The sequence below is a fragment of the Semicossyphus pulcher genome, unplaced genomic scaffold (genome assembly GCF_022749685.1).
Source record: "Semicossyphus pulcher isolate SPU_LCO1_2020_fin unplaced genomic scaffold, fSemPul1.0.p SCAF_1, whole genome shotgun sequence".
Classification (NCBI taxonomy): Eukaryota; Metazoa; Chordata; class Actinopteri; order Labriformes; family Labridae; genus Semicossyphus; species Semicossyphus pulcher.
The window spans coordinates 28028229-28047918 of record NW_027211603.1 but is presented as its reverse complement, the minus strand read 5'-3'; the positions used below and the strand labels follow the sequence as shown (position 1 = coordinate 28047918).

Below are 19690 nucleotides of genomic sequence, written 5' to 3'. Positions count from 1 at the left end.
CTATGTGGTTTTTTTTAGAAGGAATAATCGAACGTCATTTTTGGCCAATTTTGACAGCAATAAAAAAAAAAAACAGTACCTGCATACTAGCATCATGAAGTGCTTGGCATATGGATATAATGTGTAGCCATAGCATGAGAATCCCGATAAGATAGGTGTATTTCTTGTTCCTATTTTTAAGTGACTTTTACTTTGAAAATATACCTTCAACAGGATGTGCGGAAAGAGTAACATGTAACACAGGGTCATGATGCTCAAGGTGTTTTTTGACCACCAAACACTTTCTTAAAATTATTTTCAGGGCATTTTACACCTTCGTTTGATGACACCTGTAAAAGGATGACAGGAAGGAGCGAGAGATGCAATGAAGGACCCTGGCCAGACTTGAACAAGGGATGCCTCCATCCGTTAAGGTCTCAACCACAGACAAGGATGATTGACAGCTCTGTTGACAAATACGGCTCTTGCAGCCGATCTGTCGAAATAGTATCTAAACATTATTCACGGTAATTGTTCCTTTTGGTGTACAGACTTAACAGAGGAGAAGTAAGGTGTAAATTAGTGATCTTAACAGTTCTGACACGCAAATATTTTTATCTTTGGATTGCACCATGCCTGCTGTTCCTAACTACTTACACTATTTATGCTAGGCTAAGCTAAGAACACTAAAACCTCAGCAGTCATTAGCTTCAGGCCTAAAGGCTTTAAGGGGTCAGTGGATGGAGGACGTTGGGCATTTACGGTAGCATTTAAGACACAATTAGCAATTGTTCATTCGTTATGTCATAGAGAAATAAAAGAGCGCAGTGTGGCTCTTCAGATGTCCATTTGTGGTATCAAAACAATCCTGTGCTCCTAAGGTTAAAGTGTGTTTTTAAAGAGGGGGAGGTCGGGATGGGAGAGTGGCAGGAGAAGGATGGAAAGATGAGGCAAGAGGTGGGAGAGGTGAGGCATAACAGAGGGGAGGCGGAGGAGGAGTGCAGGTCAGCTTCTAGTCTGGTGGAAGTGGTTCAGACCTCCTGTGCTCCCAGTCAAAGCTTCCTCTGTTAGGCCCGAGTCCTGATGTTTCCCCTGAGGCCCGGGCCCTGGAAGTGGGCTGGCAGAGCAAATAAACATAGAGGCGGTCCTCACGCTCGCCACACTAACACCTCCACATATGTATACTCACACCAGTTTCAAAAGAATACGCGCAATTACACGCCAACACTTAAAGAGCTGTACGTGCGGCTTAGTGCAACACCTTCACACCTTTAGGAGGAGGCTGACGTAGAGGCTGGTTTTGTTTAAATTGGAGACGAAACCTCTGAGAACATGGGAGAATTTTTGGAGTTTCGAACCTTAAAAAGTCTCCACTTCTTGGTTGTTTTGTGAGACAAATGGGTGGAGCATAACTTATTAGTTTAGCCTTCTTATAAAGTCGAATGTGCTTTCGCTTGGGAGTTAAAAAACAAAGGGATTAAAGAAAGAACACCTTGTAAAAAAAGTCTCTTAAATTCCCACCATTTAAGAGCAGCAGCAGAAAATTAGCAACCCATTGAAATACAGAAACAAAAGGCTCCATTTCAGACTCCCAAAGAATATATATAAAAAATGGCTGCCCTCCAAGAATGTGTTTTATTGTTGGTCTCCTAATGTGTTTCAGCCTGATCCATCATCACATCATCGTAAGCAACACGACCGGCCAACTTCCTGAACTGCGTGCGACTGTGTGGGTTTCAGAGCAAATACATCAGTTACAGCACGGCTGATGAATTCAGCATGCTGTAATTGTAACACGTCTAAGCCACATCAGTAAGAGACATCCATTACAATGACAAGACGTACACACACACACATATACACACACACATGGCTGGTCTGCTGTCCTTGCGTGTCAAGAGGCCGTTGACCTCCACTTCCTGTGTTCCTCCCTCCACAGTCCCAGGAGGGAAAGTCTGAGCTGACAACAACCTTCATCCCTGTCTTTTAACCATCCTCCTCCTCCTCCCAGTGTCCTCCACCCTCATTTCTTTCTTATGGCATTTCCTCCCTCATCATCCTCCCACCCATCTTTGCAGTCCGAGGCGACACGCAGGAGATGGGATTTATTTCAGAGGACACCAGAGGAGAGGGACACCGAAGTCTCTTATAACTCTACTTACGAACCAGCAGAAAACACTGTAATGTGAGTGGAGCTCATAATACATGATGACAGCATCTTCCAAGGAAAGCATCATCCATACTATCCCCTGATCGCAGGACTCCTGCACTGTCTGGGCCAGGGACCTGGGGAGGTACTGAGGTTTTCTTTGGGTGCTGTAATGAATATCCCGACCTTGTAGCTCTGTTCTGGCCTGCAAATGCAGACATATATCACGGTAACGCTGGATGGGAAACCAAAACAGCAAGCATTCCCCCCCTGGAAGGAGACCCCCTTGCTAAAGTACATCATCTTCAGTGTAAAGTGATCCGGGCCCAGGCCTGCCTCTGGATCCTGTCCTGGTGTTTCTTCCCCTGCCGCCGTGCTGATTTTGGCAGCAGCTGCAGCAGCAGCAGACTGAGGTCGTACATGAGCCTGCCTGCACGCTGCTGCTGGGTCAGCTGCCATCTACACAAGGTGGGAGAAAGCTGGTACCAACAGGGGAGGACAGGGGTGGAAGTTTGGAAGCTTTGGATGGGCTGTGACAGTGGGTCTCAGCGGTAGAGTTGGCCGTCTCTCAATCGGAACGTTGGTGGTTCGATCCCTGACGGCTACAGCCACATGTCGAAGTGTCCTTGGGCAAGACACTAAACCCCAAATTGCTCCTGAAGGCATAGCGTGAATTAATGTCTATATCTCCTGGAGATTGGCACTTAGGCCTTTGACATCAGTGTATGAATGTGTGTGTGAAGGGGTGAATGTGACATGCAATGTAAAAGCGCTTTGAGTGGTTGGAAGATGAGAAAAGTACTATATAAGTGCAGTCCATTTACCATTCATTTACTCAATATGGAGTAGTTATAACATGTTTGAAGTTCATAGACCATCAGCCATCCTGAAGACACACCACTGAGCCATGTCGGAGGCCCATCAAGTGTGACTATCATTAGCCCGTTTTCACACAAGCAATGCAGCCAGGAAAATGTCCCAACATCGCCTGGCGGGGCAGCATGGGAGGACGTGAATGTCTGCATCAGTTGACCCTGACTTTAAACAGACTTTAACCTGCCAGTTCCCTTGTAGTAAGACCGCTTGTCGGAGTCAGCTGTCAGGCTGGAACATTCACAGTGAGCAAGAGCACGACCTCACTCACATTGTGCAGAGTTTCTCCACTTCATACTCTTTTCTGCTCCTTTCAGTTGCCTATATGTTGTTCTCCACTCTTGCTTTTGTAAAGCAGATGGTCCTCATACATGTTGAAGTGATGATAACCCATTTACCTTTATGGAAGATTCCTCCTCCTCCTGCACGCTCTAGGCACTTCCTGTTGGCTTAACCAAATTGAGTCTGTCTTGTAATACAGACAAGGGAGCACTTCCTGGAAATGTTTGTTTAAGGTGCTCTTGGATTTAGTCATTCCCAGTGAGCACCAACCAGGATTTCAGTGTTGAAATTTGGTTGAAAAACAGGGTGAAATCAGGTCTGAACCTCTAAGACCAAATTTCAACACTTTTTAAAAAAAAAACGGCTGTGCCGAACGTGTCAGAAGCACATTTTTGTTTAGAGTTTGTTCGTTTGTTCATTTTAGCGTTGAAAGGTTGACGAGCGGTTGGTGAAATCCTGTCTACACAAAGACGTAATTTTAACACATTTTATTTTTATACAAAAATCAAACACAGCGCTTTCTGGGCTGGTACCAACAGGGGAGTACAGTGGTGGAGATTAGGCTGTGCAGCTCTGACTGTGAAGGCAGAACAACCCCTGGAGGCTGACGTAGTTCATTAACACCTGACGGTTACACATTTCACGAGGGAACGCTGTAGCGACAGGGCTGAGTGCTCGGCTTGAATGCAGCTGTTGTGGAATCGAATGCAAAGTTTTCGTTGATGACTGTGAAGCACTGCTCACTTATATAATCATTTTAGCCGCTATGAGACTTAAAAATAGCCTTTAACATGTGTGTGAATGTGCGATGTGACAGAAGCAGGCTAAAACATAAACATTTGATCAACATCTTCAAATAGTTGGTGAAAAAACGTTCACTTCTGAACCAGTTTTGAACGTCTTGTCAACGGCAAAGTGCTCGCTGGGTACAGTCATCACTTTCGTCACCCTTTCAGCGCTCAAATGAACAAATTAACTGACACGTTGATGTTGTAATGTCGTATTTTAGTCAGTTCTTAGAAGTTCAGACCTGACTTCACCCTGTTTTCAACTAAATTTCAACGTTGAAATCCTGGTTGGTTCTCACTGGGGTAAAACACAAGAAAAACTCCAAGACACAGTTCAAATGGCTTTATTGCCACAGCATCAACCTCTCACATCAGGGAGTCTCTGATGCTACAACGTGTAGGAGTTTGTTTTAAGGTCTACATGACCATGCCGTGACATGATGTTTCCTGTTGAGGATGCGTCTCACATAGACTATCTCCCACTTCGTGCTACATGTGTTAAAGCTCCGGACAATAAGGACCTGGTTGTCTGGAGATTGTCTGGATCTCAAACAGCTATTTCTCACCTTTTCCTCTGATTTCCTCCAAAAACAATCAAGAACCGTTTCGCTGCTTGCTACAGATGCTGTCCCTCTGCAGGCCAATAGAGCATGTGAGCTATCCATGTCCAGTCCATTTCTCTGTTTATTGGAAATTATCACACTTTATGTACACAAACGGTCAGAAACAGCAGCCAGCTGTCACAGTTAATGATATCCTCGACAGAAGCCAGGAGGGGATGTCGAAAACCTTTCTATCGTCCATGTTTTCTTAATGCAGAGCCAATCAGCTGTGAAACATGTGCAAACTGCTTCTGATTACGAAGTCTATAAATTTCAATGCAGGCTCCCCAAGCCAGACGAACCACACTGATGCTTAACCTATGCAGGGATGTAGATACAATCTGCAACAGGCTGAGAGTTAACCTCACATAGACTGACCACAGGGACAATTCAGATCAGATAAACTGCCAACAACACAACACCTGTTTCATGTCTTAAGTTTCATACAAGGCTTTAAGTACATTATGATAATTGTAAAGAAGTGGATCACTATAGGGCCAATCTTGTAGTCTTTTTTTTTTGCAATTGTTGGATAGGGATGGTGAAACTAAATCTCAATCCCTGCATGTGTACAAACATCTCCCTGTAAAAGGCCTTCAGGTAACGAGTTTGAGGTCATTAAGAGATGAAAAACAGAAATGTCTTCAGTAGAGGTCCACCTCTCAGATGACTGTGCTTTTATAAATCTCATCCACATGTAGATATTTATGTACATATTCACTCACTTAGCACACTTACAAGTCTGGATGCACAGACACCAGATTATGTGGACACTTTTACAGATCACATATTGGCCCCATATTAAGGCCAAACAGTGCCAGTTTGAGTCTTAGAAATGATAAGTTTAAAGTAATAAAGTAAAAATGTCTACAAGCACATTGTCTGGTGCTCCTAATTTTTTGCAGCATCAAACAGGACACCCCATAACAAACTGAAGTTAATGATAACACACCCGCAAGTTAGTTAGTGTTCCCAGTATCCACTCTCTCATGTGGCTGTACTGGTGAACGCCTGTGTGCAGCAGGAGTGGCAAGTTGGTCGAGGCACCCTGCGCTTTAAGAGATACAGTAAATGCTTAATGCATGTCAACCACTCACAAAAACTCCTTGTGTATTCACAGATAGTTTTTTATTAAAGTTTGATTCCTGCATTGTTTGCATTGTATTAAGTAGCAGTCATGGACAGCATCTTCTTCCTTGCTGGGGCTCGAGCATCATCAGATCAATGGAAAAACATGAATCTGGGCGTATGTATTGTGCTAGTATTGAAGTGGACATGTGTGAGATCCAGACCCTTTAAGACATCCACAGTGTTGTAAAGAATGTTAGATTCTCCTCACACTAAACTCAGCTCCAGTGCAGATGTATATGCTAAAGGACACTGACTTTATAAAATCATCTCTGATAGAAACAATTAAACCATTTTTCTTCAAGTGTTGGTAGATGCATTATTCTGTCATGGTTTAAGTATGAACAAGACTAGGTCAAAACCTAGTATGTGGCTGACCGCGTCAGGTCACTGTGGGCAATGTGTTAAAAGGACGGTCCTTATGAGGCCGATGACAACGTGTTTGACAGCAGGTGAGCAGCAGCGGAGCAGCCTACTCCCCGAACAAAGTTTCCAGAGCCGTATAGACAGAGAGTCCCGTCAATGGAGGTCCAATATGCTCCATGATCCGACCATTTTGATGTCGCAACTCTCTCTCTCTACGGCTGTGAAAGTACCGTCACTCACTCACTCACTCACTCAGTCAGTCAGTCACATACAGACCCGTGTGTAGGGTTGACCCCGACAGTCAGCCAAAAATATGGTATTTAAACGTTTAAGAGATAACATGTATTTGGTTTTCTATCGTAGTACCCTGACGTGACTGCCTACATTTGAAAGCTGGGATCGGGCTGAAGATTACTTGGAGCAGCAAAGTAATGGTGCAGAAAACTAGCTGTAGCCCTCCCTGTCCTTGACACTACCACCATCCTTAGCAAAACAGCTGTTGCTTTGTTTACATTGCAAACAATGGAGACAGCAGCCACTGCTGCTAAAAGCACCTTTATGGTGAGGTTGTGTGTGTTTTGGTTACGTTAGTGCAATTTAGATTCAACAAATGCAGCATGGAGAGTTTTAAAAAAGGAGAAAAAGTGGAGAACTGTGTTTAAGCGGTTGTAAAGAACTTGCTGCCAGAGTCCTGTTTGGTGCTGCAGTTATGGCTTGAAATAATCCTCCTGGCCTCGGCAAGTCTTCAGAGGACAGAGAAATATTCCTCTGAATGAAATAAAGATGGAAAAGGCAGACACCTCATCAGGTTTCAAGGACAGAGGGCAAGAGGAGGCCAACAACATGTCAGCCTGAAGAGGGAAGAGAGGGAGACAGAGATTATGTCAACAACTAGTGAACCGATGGAGAGCACTGTCAAGCAGGAGGCCGATAGCAAGGCTCGAGTATAGATCGACATGTTTCAGATCACAGAGTGGATGCAGGGCGAGTGAAGTAAAGTGCACAGAGAGGACATGAAAGCGGAGAGGAAGCTTGCTAGCGTCATGGATCGCTTTCACTAATAAACCCTGACTGACATTAAAAGGCTGTGCCCAATTACTGGATGGTTTACCAGCCCTCACACAGACTCACACACACATGTACAGATGTGTTCCCACAGACATAAACACACACACGCCCAGGTTGTTCTGGTGCATGGTTTTTCTGATGGTAGGTTACCAATATTTTGTTCCCATGTTACATTTTTTCTCCACTTTCATGCCAGAAAATACCACCACAACTTCTATACTGATAAAAGACACACTCTTGTATTCCCAGCAGAAAAACTTCTCCACACATAAGTCAGATTCCTCTGAGTGTAATGGTGTGTGTTTTAGAGGTTGTGTCATGGTGACTGGGCCTGCTGCCTGACTGACCAACATACTTTCACATCCCCAAACAAAAACACACGGGTCACCTCTCCCTCCGCCCTCCTCTGCTCGTCCAGACGCCCCCCACCTCCCCGTCCTGTCCATCACGAGCACCCAGGGGAGAGCTGCTGAGGCTGCTGCATGTCTGACTGAGGGGCGGCCTGTCGATGTATGTGTATGTGTGTGAGGTCAGCTCTTTGCTGCTGTGTGGATCGTTGATATGTTTTGGTTTTTGCTATAAGTGGGCTACTATTGGGTTTTATAGCCAAGTTAGCGGTGCAGCTCAAGAGGCAATGTCTTCAATCATTTGAGCTATTCCTTACAAACTTTCCAACACTTTTCTTGATATTTTGTACAAACATTCATTACAGCTTCATAAAAAAATCTTGTTTACTTTTGGAAACCCCCGACCATAAACCACTAACAAGTTGACACATCTGTGACACGACTGTGCATCAGCTGTGTTGTTTGTTAAGAGCTAATAAGCAGAGCGTAGCATTCTTACACACGTTGAATTCCAAAGACAACCATGATAAAAATTATTTCTTATGCTGTATTTCTTATTATGATAACAATGTCATTGTCAACATGTTAGCATGCTAACGCTAGCATTTCCTCAAACCACTGCTGTGCTTACTAAGTGTAGCGCTCCACAGAGCAGCTAGCAAAGCTGTAGCCTCTCTTGTAGCCTTATTAGCAGAAAGCTAGTATTACCCTCATGCCTGCAGTTTTGGACACAAAACTGGCATCTTACACATTATCAAGTTATGTTAACAGATAGATACATGTTCTGCAGGCTACCATCTTCCATCTCATCTTCTTTTGAGCTTCTGAGCCTCTGATGGATTTAATCTTGTATTTCTGAGAATTAGTCTCCATGGTGTGTGAGCTGTCAAAACGTGTATAATTGCCAACACAGCCTCCTTAATTCTTAACTGGGAAGTCAGACGAAAGGCTAAAGAAAACAAAAGACTTGACCCTAAATCACAGAGATGTTGATTCACGCAGGACTAACAATATCAAGACAGAAAGGACCCTTGCATTGAATGAAATTGGTAGGGGAATGACCCCGTTTAAAGTAATAATCTGGAAGATTTTCATTTAAATAAATGTCTGTTAAGTCACTATCTATCGCCGAATGAGGTAACACAATGGTGACTGAGCCTATGGCCCACTGATGAAAGCCTTTGCATTTGCAGTATTACAGACTGGGTGTCTGTGGCGACTTTCATGGGAAAAAATCACAAGTGGCGCCCAGTTAGTGACGCGTTGTCCATCACCCAGCAGTGGTTGGTCTGCCAGAGAGGGTAGGCGGAGCTAAGCGGCTGCTTTTCCGGTCTCTGCAAGTGTTGCGAGTAAACAGTAATCTACTATGGCTGAACAAACAAAGAAAAGCTTCAAAAATAAGTGAAAATCCAAATGATGTCCTGTTTACTCACCTGCACATATTAAACTAAGAGAACAGAGTGCATTTTATTAACAAATATTGCTTGATCCCACTTCAGTTCCCAATTCTGAGTTTAGCAGCACTTATCAGTTGTTTCCTTTATAGAGACTGCTATGAAATCAATTAGCTTTGTTCAGAACACTTAGTCAGGCTAACGTGTCATGAGATCTCACTTGAATCATTTTGATGTGAGGTGATACGAGGCCAGAGACGCTGGAGGCACGGAAATAATCAGAATGAAAGAAACCATATTTAACGCTGATCCGTCACAAATAATGATAAGGTCAATATCCGCACCGATAGTGATCTGGTGAATCATCAGACAAGAGGATCCCTTGTTTTCTAACTGTTGAAAAATTATTTAGTTGTGATAAGCTCAGGGGTGCAGCTCTCTGATGTCTGTTCTGCTTCAAACTTGCATTTTTCTTTGATCATATTATCAATCCCTGAAGTTTAGGGTGGCCAGAGAATAAAGAGGAAACACTGAATAAAGAGGCTCACATTTAATAGAAATAGTGACTGTCAGATCAGAACCAGATCCACTTTAATCTTTAGGTCAAATTAACTTTTTAGTGACTTTCATTCAAAGGGTATAAAGTCCGCCGTTCGACAGTCTTACATCTGCAGTGCATAAACCCGACGTAGATGACTGATTGATGGATTGACCGACCGACTGAATGTGTGACAATGTTCATCACAGCATTCACTCTCCTGTCTCCACCTCGGCTCCATGCTCGGCCTCATCCCTCTCAACACTCTCAGCTACAGGCTGCAGATTAAAGCTGCTCTCATCTGGATCTCATCAGTTTAGGCCGGCCTCACAGTTTTATAGGTTATTTTTCATTCAGGAGGAGGTGGGGGGATTTCAGAGTGATTTAGAGTTACACTGCATGGAGGCTGGAGGAGAATAAAAGCAACTTGTTGTCTTGAGGGGGAAGTGAAGGACGCAGCATGCTGAACCCCTCCGGTAACAGCGTGCAGCTTTTAGCACAGGAGTCTTGTATTCTTTAGCATTTTCTTCTGACATGTGTTTGTGTGTGTGATATCTGTAGCGTGGCTGTGCTGCTCCAGTTTCTGAGCCATTTCCTCTCTGTTTTTTCCAACTGTAATGTCTGTAACATGTGGTGGATTGTTGCATGATGGCTGGACGAGTGTCATCGCCAAACACCATAAATCAATTTCAGGAGAAATAGTTTCTCAATAATCGTTGCACAACGCTGTGTTGCAAAAACTCATCGTGCACCGAACTGTTACATCACAAAAGCAGAGAGACTGTAAACTAGTGTGAAAGTAATAGTTTGTAGGTGTTTATCTGGTCATGCTATAAGTGCAGGCAAGGGAACAACAGGCAGCATCTCTGTCACATTTGTTGAGATGTGGCAGAGGGCTCTTTTACTGTGGAGACAAACAGGAGAGCAGAGCAGGAGCCCTCAGAGAGCCAGAGTTGAAATCTGCTTTTGATTGTATTAACTTGCTGCAATTAGTTCACATTTGGCTTCTTGTTACTGAGGGCAAGTACTGAGACATCAACATGCAGTAAACATCAACAGTGCAAGCAGGGTTCAAACCTGCATAGGAAATGATCGTGTTACAATTGATCAAGTTTGGTGATAGCAGAATGCAATATCAGTCAAAGCAAGCAAAATGTTACTAATCCGTTCTTTTCTCTCCATAAATATAATGTAGGCTATATTTATTTAATATTCTAGCAATCTCTGGACCCATCGGCTATTTCTGACGATGATAGAGTCTCTGGGGTCAACGGTGAACATGTCAGGCATGCCCGGTTTAGTTAACAACTTTAAAAATGCTCCTTTGTTGAACGGAGGTCGGATCGACCATTTCTGATGATTCTGATCTGAAGGCTGAACGGCTTTTGCGACACAGCATCAAGGGAATTTGTCTCAAGTTGAGTTTTAGATCTAGAACAGAGATGCCAGATGGCCGCTGATGGGAGCCGGGATGTCATTACGGCGCGTTATGTTGCACCTGCTTTTGCTCTCCACACGCACTGTTTTTCCTGCATAAGCAGCAGCCTGCTGATATGTGATTGGACAATATTACTCAGACTACAAACGGAAATCAAAACACTTGCCTTCCCTGAAATCCACGTCACGTCACACTGAGATTAATATACTTATGATATGCTACTCGGTATCCATTAAAACTAAAGTCTAGAAATTAATATCAGAATCCAAAAGGAAATAATGCTATTTAACCCTGTAATTACTATCCCGTAATCTAGGGTAGTAATGAATAAATGCTACCTGGGCTTACTATAAGTGTGATCGTTGCACTTTGTTGCATCTCTCTGATCTGTATTTTCATGCTTTCAGCTGCACACATGCCTCTGAATAGTTTGTTGAGTTGCTGCGCATTGATTTCCACACTTAAATCCACAGCTGAAGTGAACACAGGTGTCAATCAACCAGTTTGCTGGATGTTTACATTCATCACCACATTACACTGGAAATAATGTAGAAGCATTTGGTACTATGGTACTATAATGTTGTATTTTCTTTTACTTGCTGTCAGGTGTTGTGATACAAGTATTAGGGCCGTTGTGCAGAATGAGACATAGTGCCGAGGGAAAGAGCTGCCTGACGTACATGTGAAGTGGTGACACAAAACTAAAATACAGCGAACACTTAAGCTGACATGTTTGTTTATATGTAGGACTCTTTAAGTGGCTAAATTATGTGGTACTCGGGACCCTGTCTGCAGCGGTGCTTAGCTTAGCTTCCGTGTAGGAACTCCGGCCGGCTTCTCCTCACAGGGGCCGTGCTGACTGTTATCAACTGTATGTCGTACACTTACTATTGATAAGTACCTCATACAACCCTACTTCGAAAAAATCTGAGCTATCCCTTTAATCCTGGATGATGGTGTTTTGGTCCAGTTTTGTCCATCACACTAAACCTCTGCAATGACGTCTTAATGATAACTCAGATTACAGGTAGCTGAAGAGCTGGGGATGTTAAAATGTTGACACTGACTTGATTTCTTGTTTGTTTTCCAGGAGGAAATGCTGTGAAGGGTTCAGGTTTGTGATGGGCCAGTGCATACCTGAAAGTAGGTAAACCATTCAGACTATCCTTATATGCTCTCATATCTGACTCATGTGCTTTAATACAGTTGATCATTTAAAGCAATGACAGCACAGAACCTGGAGATCACATTCCTTTATTTGCACATTTTGTTGTTGACAGACTTTTAGTTTGGCCTCATTAGGTTTAAGGAGTCATCCAGCACATTTCAACACACTGGAACAAACAACTTAACAGCCAAAAGATAAACTGTCCATTTTTGGCAAAGACGACTGCTGCAGTTTGTTGATATCTGTTCAGAAAAAATCTGATAATTGGACTTGCATAATCCTGATCTTGACCTCTGGTGCACAGTGTGGACAAACAGGTTTAGTGCCTGTCTCAATAGAACAGCAGTGTTTCACATCAGCCACTAGAGGACACTGTAACTCACTGAACAGCTTCTTTAAGCTGAATATTAGCTGATGCATCTGTAACCGTACACCAGTTAGTTCCATTAAACTGCTCATATAAGGATCAACACTGTTTACGTCACAGGCTGATGTTACACTGTTTATGAGATTGATGTATAATTTTTTATTTATATATATTTAACAGATGATTTTATTTATACTTGTATCATATTCAGCAATGGTGGCTGCTATGGTCAGGTAATATATGTGAATATTAAATATGTATATAAATATAAAAGCTTTAAAAACATACCTATAAATTACATTACATGCAACAAAATTAAAACACTGTTGAACCACAAATCACAATAAATAAAAATTGCATAGGCCTACAGTTGGGCACTTTACGTAGCAGCCTCTGCCATCAGTGTGTAAATGTGTGTGTGAATGGGTGAATGTGATCTGTAGCTAAGCTAGCTGTTTTTACTCACATTAAAATCAGCTTGGCTAGCTGTTATTACTCACATTAAAATGAGCTAAGCTAGCTGTTTTTACTCACATTAAAATGAGCTAAGCTAGCTGTTATTACTCACATTAAAATGAGCTAAGCTAGCTGTTTTTACTCACATTAAAATCAGCTTGGCTAGCTGTTATTACTCACATTAAAATGAGCTAAGCTAGCTGTTTTTACTCACATTAAAATGAGCTAAGCTAGCTGTTATTACTCACATTAAAATGAGCTAAGCTAGCTGTTATTACTCACAAGTAAGTTGACAAGTTGAACATTTCCGCATGAAACAGCGGGGCACCTGATTGATGTTTTCTGTCTCGTCACTGTCAGAGTCTGTTTACATCTTCTTTTCCATTCACCGTCGTTAAACACCGCCGTATCCCGTACGGTGTTCTAATGTTTACTTCATGTGCTGTCTTCAGTTTTATGGATCCCCCTCTGTAAACTGACTTCTTTCGGTCGATTGATATGATTACAGTTAGTCCTCTGGATTGTGTGATTAGAGCCGCGTCCATAGCAACAATCTGTTCTTCATAACAACGGGCTGTTATTGAGAAATATTAGACCTCAGAATGCTGTAATTAACCAATCAGTATCAAGTATTTAACAGATATATATATAAAAGAAAGAAAGATATAGTGTTTATTCACTAAACATATTCAGAGCCAGAGGATTTCAATAAAGGATAGATCAGATATCTATCAGAAGACAATGCCATGTCTTAGACATGGTCATTATAGGTTCAGTTATCATATTAGGCCATACTCACTGCAGATGCAGTGTACTGTATTGACCCAAGTGTCCAAATTCACAGATTGAAAGCTACACTTTTACATGCTCGATGGATGTACTTCTGGAATCCCATAGTGCAATTGGTTGCTTTTTTAAAAGATGCAGAAATAAGGGTGTGGTTTGACCCTGCACCTGTGTGTAAAATGTATGTTGTGGATTTGGACCTTATGTGTATAAGACAATGATGATAGCGCTCCTGTGTGATAACAGTGATGTTTTTTCAGACAGTCATCATGAACAACTCTAACATGCTCATCTTTTCTGATGCTCCCTCTCTCTCTCTCTCTTTAGGCATGGATGTGTGTGCAGCGTCGCCCTGCGAGCAGCAGTGCACTGATAACTTTGGACGAGTCGTCTGCACGTGTTACCCCGGCTATCGCTTCGACCGGGAGAGACACCGCAACCACAAATCTCCCTACTGTCTGGGTCAGTTCACTCCTCTCTCATCGCCTGGTTAAATACTCTAGACTGTCGTGTCTTCTATCATCCCACTATAGTCCTTCATCCCTTACACTGACCAACATGTATACTGCAACCTGTTCTTCAAACACATGGCTTCTTTAAACAGTACCAACATGTTGTAAAGGGTTTTTGTGAACTGGAGAGACAGCGCCCTCTTCCTGTTTTGTGTTGCAAAGCAGCTTCCTTCTTTGGTACAGAGCAATTCAGGAGACTTTAGGGAATCTGCATCCTTGTTGCACAATTAAACTTCCAGAGTCACAACAGGCTTATCATTAATAGCTTTCACAATATGAGAATCAATATTAAAAGACTCATGCAGAGAAGCAAGGACAAAAAAACAACCTCCAAAGTTTGATTTAAATTTTTCTTGTTAAAATGTAACTTCTTTTCTCTCCCTCTTTCTCTCGCATAAACACACTCACATGCAGACATAGATGAGTGTGAGCACGCAGGCAGCAGCATGTGTGACCACGAGTGCGTGAACACAGCGGGCAGCTTCCTGTGCCGCTGTCACAGTGGCTACATACTCGCATCCGACCAACGCTCCTGCATCCCCGTACACAACTGTGAGTTTCTGTGTTTGTACTGAGCTTTAAGTCACAATCAGTGTCCTTTAGTTCATTGGTTAAGATGCAGGATAAAATGCATTTGAATTTATTAGATATTTTTAGGTAATGATTTAATGTATGTGTTGTCCTGCAGTGAGTTCGTCGGGGAAGTCAGACACCCTGATGAGTGCTGGTACCTGCTCGTTCACCTGTCAGGATTTTATGAACATGAAAAACAGTCTGCTGCAGATAAAACTGAGGCTGGGCAACACACAGTCACCCAACCAGGTAACATGAAACAGTGTGAACCAGAACTTGATCATGTTTCCCAAGATTCCAGACAGGAAGAGGCATCTTGTCCTAATAAGTCTTTCCTCTTCATGTGTGTAGGTACCCGGCCTGGCCAACAGCAGTGACAAGCCGTCTCTGGGGAGGCAGGGAAAAAGTCCTGACAGCCCTTGTCTTCCTGGTTTACCCGGTCCTCAAGGAGCTCCAGGGGTCCCAGGTAATGGCGATATGAAAAAGAATCAACAACAGAAAATGGCCAATGTTTAAGTGCTGCAAGAAGAATTTGTATGACACTGGCATAGAAAAGCTGAAAAAATTGAATAGTTGTCATGATCACTATATCCATATATCTGTGCCAGGACACCCAGGAGAACCAGGAAAGAGAGGGGAGCCAGGGGAGAGGGGCCCTCCTGGGCCTCGGGGTCCACGGGGAGACATGGGACCCATGGGTCCAGAGCCTGACCTGAAGCACATCAAAAGAGGCCGCAGGGGGGCCGTGGTAAGACAATAACACTACTCTTTAACCGAGGAGATATCACATAGAGTGTGCACACATTAGGTTTTCCAGTTTAGTTCTTACTGGAGACTCGACTTCAAGACATCAAGTACGCGTCTGAAAATCTGAAGGTCAGCAAGTCATGAGAATATTGCTTTGGTGCCACTGGAAACACTATCCACAGTCAGCTGTCAACCATCACCTTCAGTTACAGCGAAAAGATGGAGGAGGACTTCTGTCTTCATTTAAAACAACACAGCATGCGTTTATGGTGTGCATGTTTATTTAATCTACAACAAAATCCTAATAACATACTCTTCATAGAAGCATAGAAGCATAGAAGCAAACAAAAACATAGTCCTCAGGTCTGCATCATAAATGATTTTCATTATATTAGCTTGACAAACCGTCTCATCTCTGTGTCTAATGATTCACACAGGGGCCTCCGGGGGCACCAGGACGAGATGGACTAAAGGTCATTATTGCATTTCTTTATTTCCCTGATATTTTCTTTGAATTTATGTCTTTTTGTTTGTGTGTGTTGCTTCATTGTTGCCCCCTAGTGTCTACATTTAATTAAGACACCTTTTACTCACAAAGCACTGAATGGTCCAAAGCCAGAATACATTTGTGATCTACTGACACAGTGACACTTTGAAACTGTCTTATTATATTTTAGCTTCTGTTTTAACTGTTAGTATTTTATCTTCACCTTGCTTTTTAATGTCTTGTTTTATGTTTCTTTTGCCCTTTGTTATGATGCGTTTGTTGTCTTGTGTAAAGCACTTTGAATTTTCTTGTACCTGTAATGTACTATATAAATAAACTTGCCCTGCCTTACCGAGTGAATCCACTAAAGCTGCAGTGTGATAATATCTTCTGCTGTGTCTCATCTGCAGGGCGACAGAGGAGCTCCAGGTCCAAGAGGCCCACCTGTAAGTTTATTTCTAATTAAAACGCATACAATTCACATTCCTGTAAGAACTCTTTCAATACTTTTACGCTAAAATGCTCTGAATATGCTACGGTCACATTTTTTTAAATACCATATGCCCAGTAAGCATATACTAATTCTTGAGCTTGTTATACTTTAGCTAACCTCTCTCTGGTCTCACATCTGTCCTCGTCTTATAATGTAAATGACAATGCAGGTGAATAAACACCTGTAGAGAGTGCGAGATGTACATTGTATTTACATGTAAAGAAAGCTGAACTTGGTCTTTTTGTTACAGACACAGTTTGTTACAGAAGCTAGCCACCTTATCAAATATCTGTTGAAGCCAGAAACAGATCTTCATTTGCATCATGTATCTGTAATCTAAGTTTTATTTAGAACTTTTTAATTGAGACAGTGTGGAAAGATTTTCATTCAAATCAACAAGCGACTTTTGCTTTCATAGACATAGTACTAGAGATGGTGCATACCGATTTCCTATCAGTATAATAGAGCTTTTTATTTTCATTGTTTATCGTGCTTCACAACCCCAGAGGTAAACCCAGTTTATTGACCGCCACACTGAGTGAAAAATGACACACACGGCATCTCAATCAATTCCTCACTTTGTCCTCTGTCCTCAGGGACCGCCCGGCTCCTTCGACTTCCTGTTGCTGATGATGGCCGACATCCGCAACGACATCATTGAACTGCAGGAGAAGGTGTTCGGGGAGCGGAGAGGCATCTCTCTGGACAGTCCTCCTCACTCCAGCGGGGAAGTGGAATTAGGGGAGTGGGGCTCCGGACAAGGAGATCTCATGCTCAATACCTGACCTTTGACCTCCCACACACAATAACCAACTTGTAAATAATTCCTAACCCTGCGTGTGGGATGTAGTGGGAAAGCAGCCTCGATTACACTCTCTCACTGCCACGGACAGTCAACCGGAGAGATACGAGGATTATGATCACGGAAATTGGACCACGGATTCTCTTCACCACTGTGAGCACCGTCTGGCAGCCTTACACAGCCGAGGTGTGTGTGAGGGATGTGTGTGCACGCTACAGAGTGAGAAAGATGCACCGTGTGCCTTTATGTCTGAGCTGTGCCTCTGAGCTGAACCACTTCAAACGATGAACTTTATCGTCTACATCTCTTCCTGTTCCTGAGTCTGTCCGTGGAAGCTCTGCTGCCGCTGACAGTTTGCCTGCAGGCCGTTGGTACAAAGAGCCTGGGCCCGCACTGTGAGCTTCCCTGCACCTGTCTGCAGGATCCAGCCCTCCAGTCGGATCTCTGTAGCTACCCTCTACTCTGAGGCGTCTTCAGACACTAATTCATAAGATACATGAGTGTAACAGACCCAATCCTTAACTGTTGCACAAAAACATAAATGCCTGATGTATTTTTTAAACTGTACAATTAAACAACTCAAGTTGAAGTATAAAAAACATGTAGACTACTGCTTTAATATGTTCATAAAAATATAATCAAAGAAAGATTGTAAGACATCAAGTAGATCTGATGTTGTCTGCTGCTGAGAAATAACATGCAGTATTAAATATTCGTCTGTTTCAAGCCCAGACAATCAAAACTTTTTATCAAAAAGAAAAGAAAACAACCCAAATAAAATAAATAAATAAAAGTTGGTGCCATAAACAGTTTTTGGGAGATGTGGTTATTATCTGTCTTGCTGCTAGTTTACTAAAGAAAGAAAATACCACTATGTCTGTCTGTTAGCCACCACTAGCCTCCAGTTAGCAAAGCCTAGGATCTAAAGTGGAAACAGTTACAGTTTGCAAATCAAACAGCTGAAATATAATACAGCTACACATATTATGAGTGTAGCCCTTTCCTTTCTGATGCTAATTTAAAGATAAGCTAACCACCTGCTGGTGTTAGCTTCACACTGGTATCGATCTGTTCGTCTTACTCGTGGCGAGAGAGCGAAAACTTACTAACCAACATAATGTTTCTTGTGTGTTTAGTTCATACAAAAACCTCTAAAGAAGCTTCAGAGGCACAGGTATGGCAGATTTAGTTAGCTTTGGACGGAGCCAGGCTTTGGTCTGTATGCTATGTTAAGCTAACTGTCCTTTAGCTCCAGCGAAGCCCCCAGGAAGTGTTTCATTTATTACAATCATAAAACCATGTAATTCCAATTTCCAGGTTCATCATGTGATGCACCCTGGCTGAAATAGACTTTCCCGCATACTTACATTGAAAAGGAGATGTAATTTATCTTAAGGTACATCGACTCCATGGGGCAAACACTTACTTGAGTCATTATATCCAAAAAGTTATAAAATGAACAAATTGCCTAAACCAGTTATTTTCCCAGGCATTATGCACTTTGGTGCACTCTGGTCCCGCCTAGACCAAGTGAGCTTGCTTTGTGGGCCCAAAGATGCATGTGGAAGGTCCAGGTAAAATGATCGACTCTTATAAAGACATAAGAGTGGTATCAATCTTCTGATCTAACTCTCTCTCACACACATAACACTGTACCTCTACCTGCCCACTGTGTTGGCTTTGCATTGTTTTTGGTAACAGTTTGTTGAAACTTATGATTCATGCAACTTTAGCTTGAGATATTATCCATTCCAAGTTGTTCTTCATGAAGATTGCTCTTTGTACCTATGTGAACGCTGCACTAGCACGAGCGTCTATAGCTCTATGATCCGTAGGACTCATAAAGTAAATACAATGTAGTTCACCACTTAATTGTAGGTGGCGTATTGCAGTTTGGAGACTGTATTTTATTGGTTTATCTATAGTATGTTCAAATGTCAATGACAGCACACTTGAGACCATGCTCACTGTACAACACAGCCTATTTACACAATGTGCACCTGTTGTAACAGTGGAAGTTCAATTAGATTAGTTGGGGCTCTTTTAATGAAACAGGTGAACTTAAACCATGAGCAGGTGGTGGATGCAAAGAGATGGAAGGTCATCAAGTAAAGACTTAGATAGGACAGCTGAAGAGGGACACTAAATATTGGGAGAAGAGAGTGGTGAATGACATGCGGCAAAGCGCAGAGGGCGGGAGATGAACCTGCAGCTGCTGCGTCAGTGACTGTGGCCTCTGTATATGGGGCGCCTGCTATGCCAACTGAGGTAAACCAGCGTCTCAGAAGGTCATCAAGTAAAATCAAAAAATGAGAAAGGAAGAGTTTTGTGTGCTCTCCTGCTGCCT

The 19690-nt window shown here is 42.6% G+C and overlaps 1 protein-coding gene across 1 annotated transcript in view; it reads left to right on the top strand.

The window, feature by feature from the left end:
* Positions 1–18108, top strand: part of LOC138591394 (collagen and calcium-binding EGF domain-containing protein 1-like) — a 39045-nt gene extending 20937 nt beyond the window's left edge. Inside the window, exons 3-11 of the mRNA XM_069661985.1 lie at positions 12043–12095; positions 14057–14191; positions 14656–14793; positions 14930–15063; positions 15166–15280; positions 15423–15562; positions 15999–16034; positions 16459–16494; positions 17138–18108. Of these exons, the coding sequence (XP_069518086.1) occupies positions 12043–12095; positions 14057–14191; positions 14656–14793; positions 14930–15063; positions 15166–15280; positions 15423–15562; positions 15999–16034; positions 16459–16494; positions 17138–17326 (976 nt within the window). The 3' untranslated portion in view covers positions 17327–18108. The remainder of the gene's footprint in view (positions 1–12042; positions 12096–14056; positions 14192–14655; positions 14794–14929; positions 15064–15165; positions 15281–15422; positions 15563–15998; positions 16035–16458; positions 16495–17137) is intronic.
* Positions 18109–19690: the final 1582 nt, after the last annotated feature.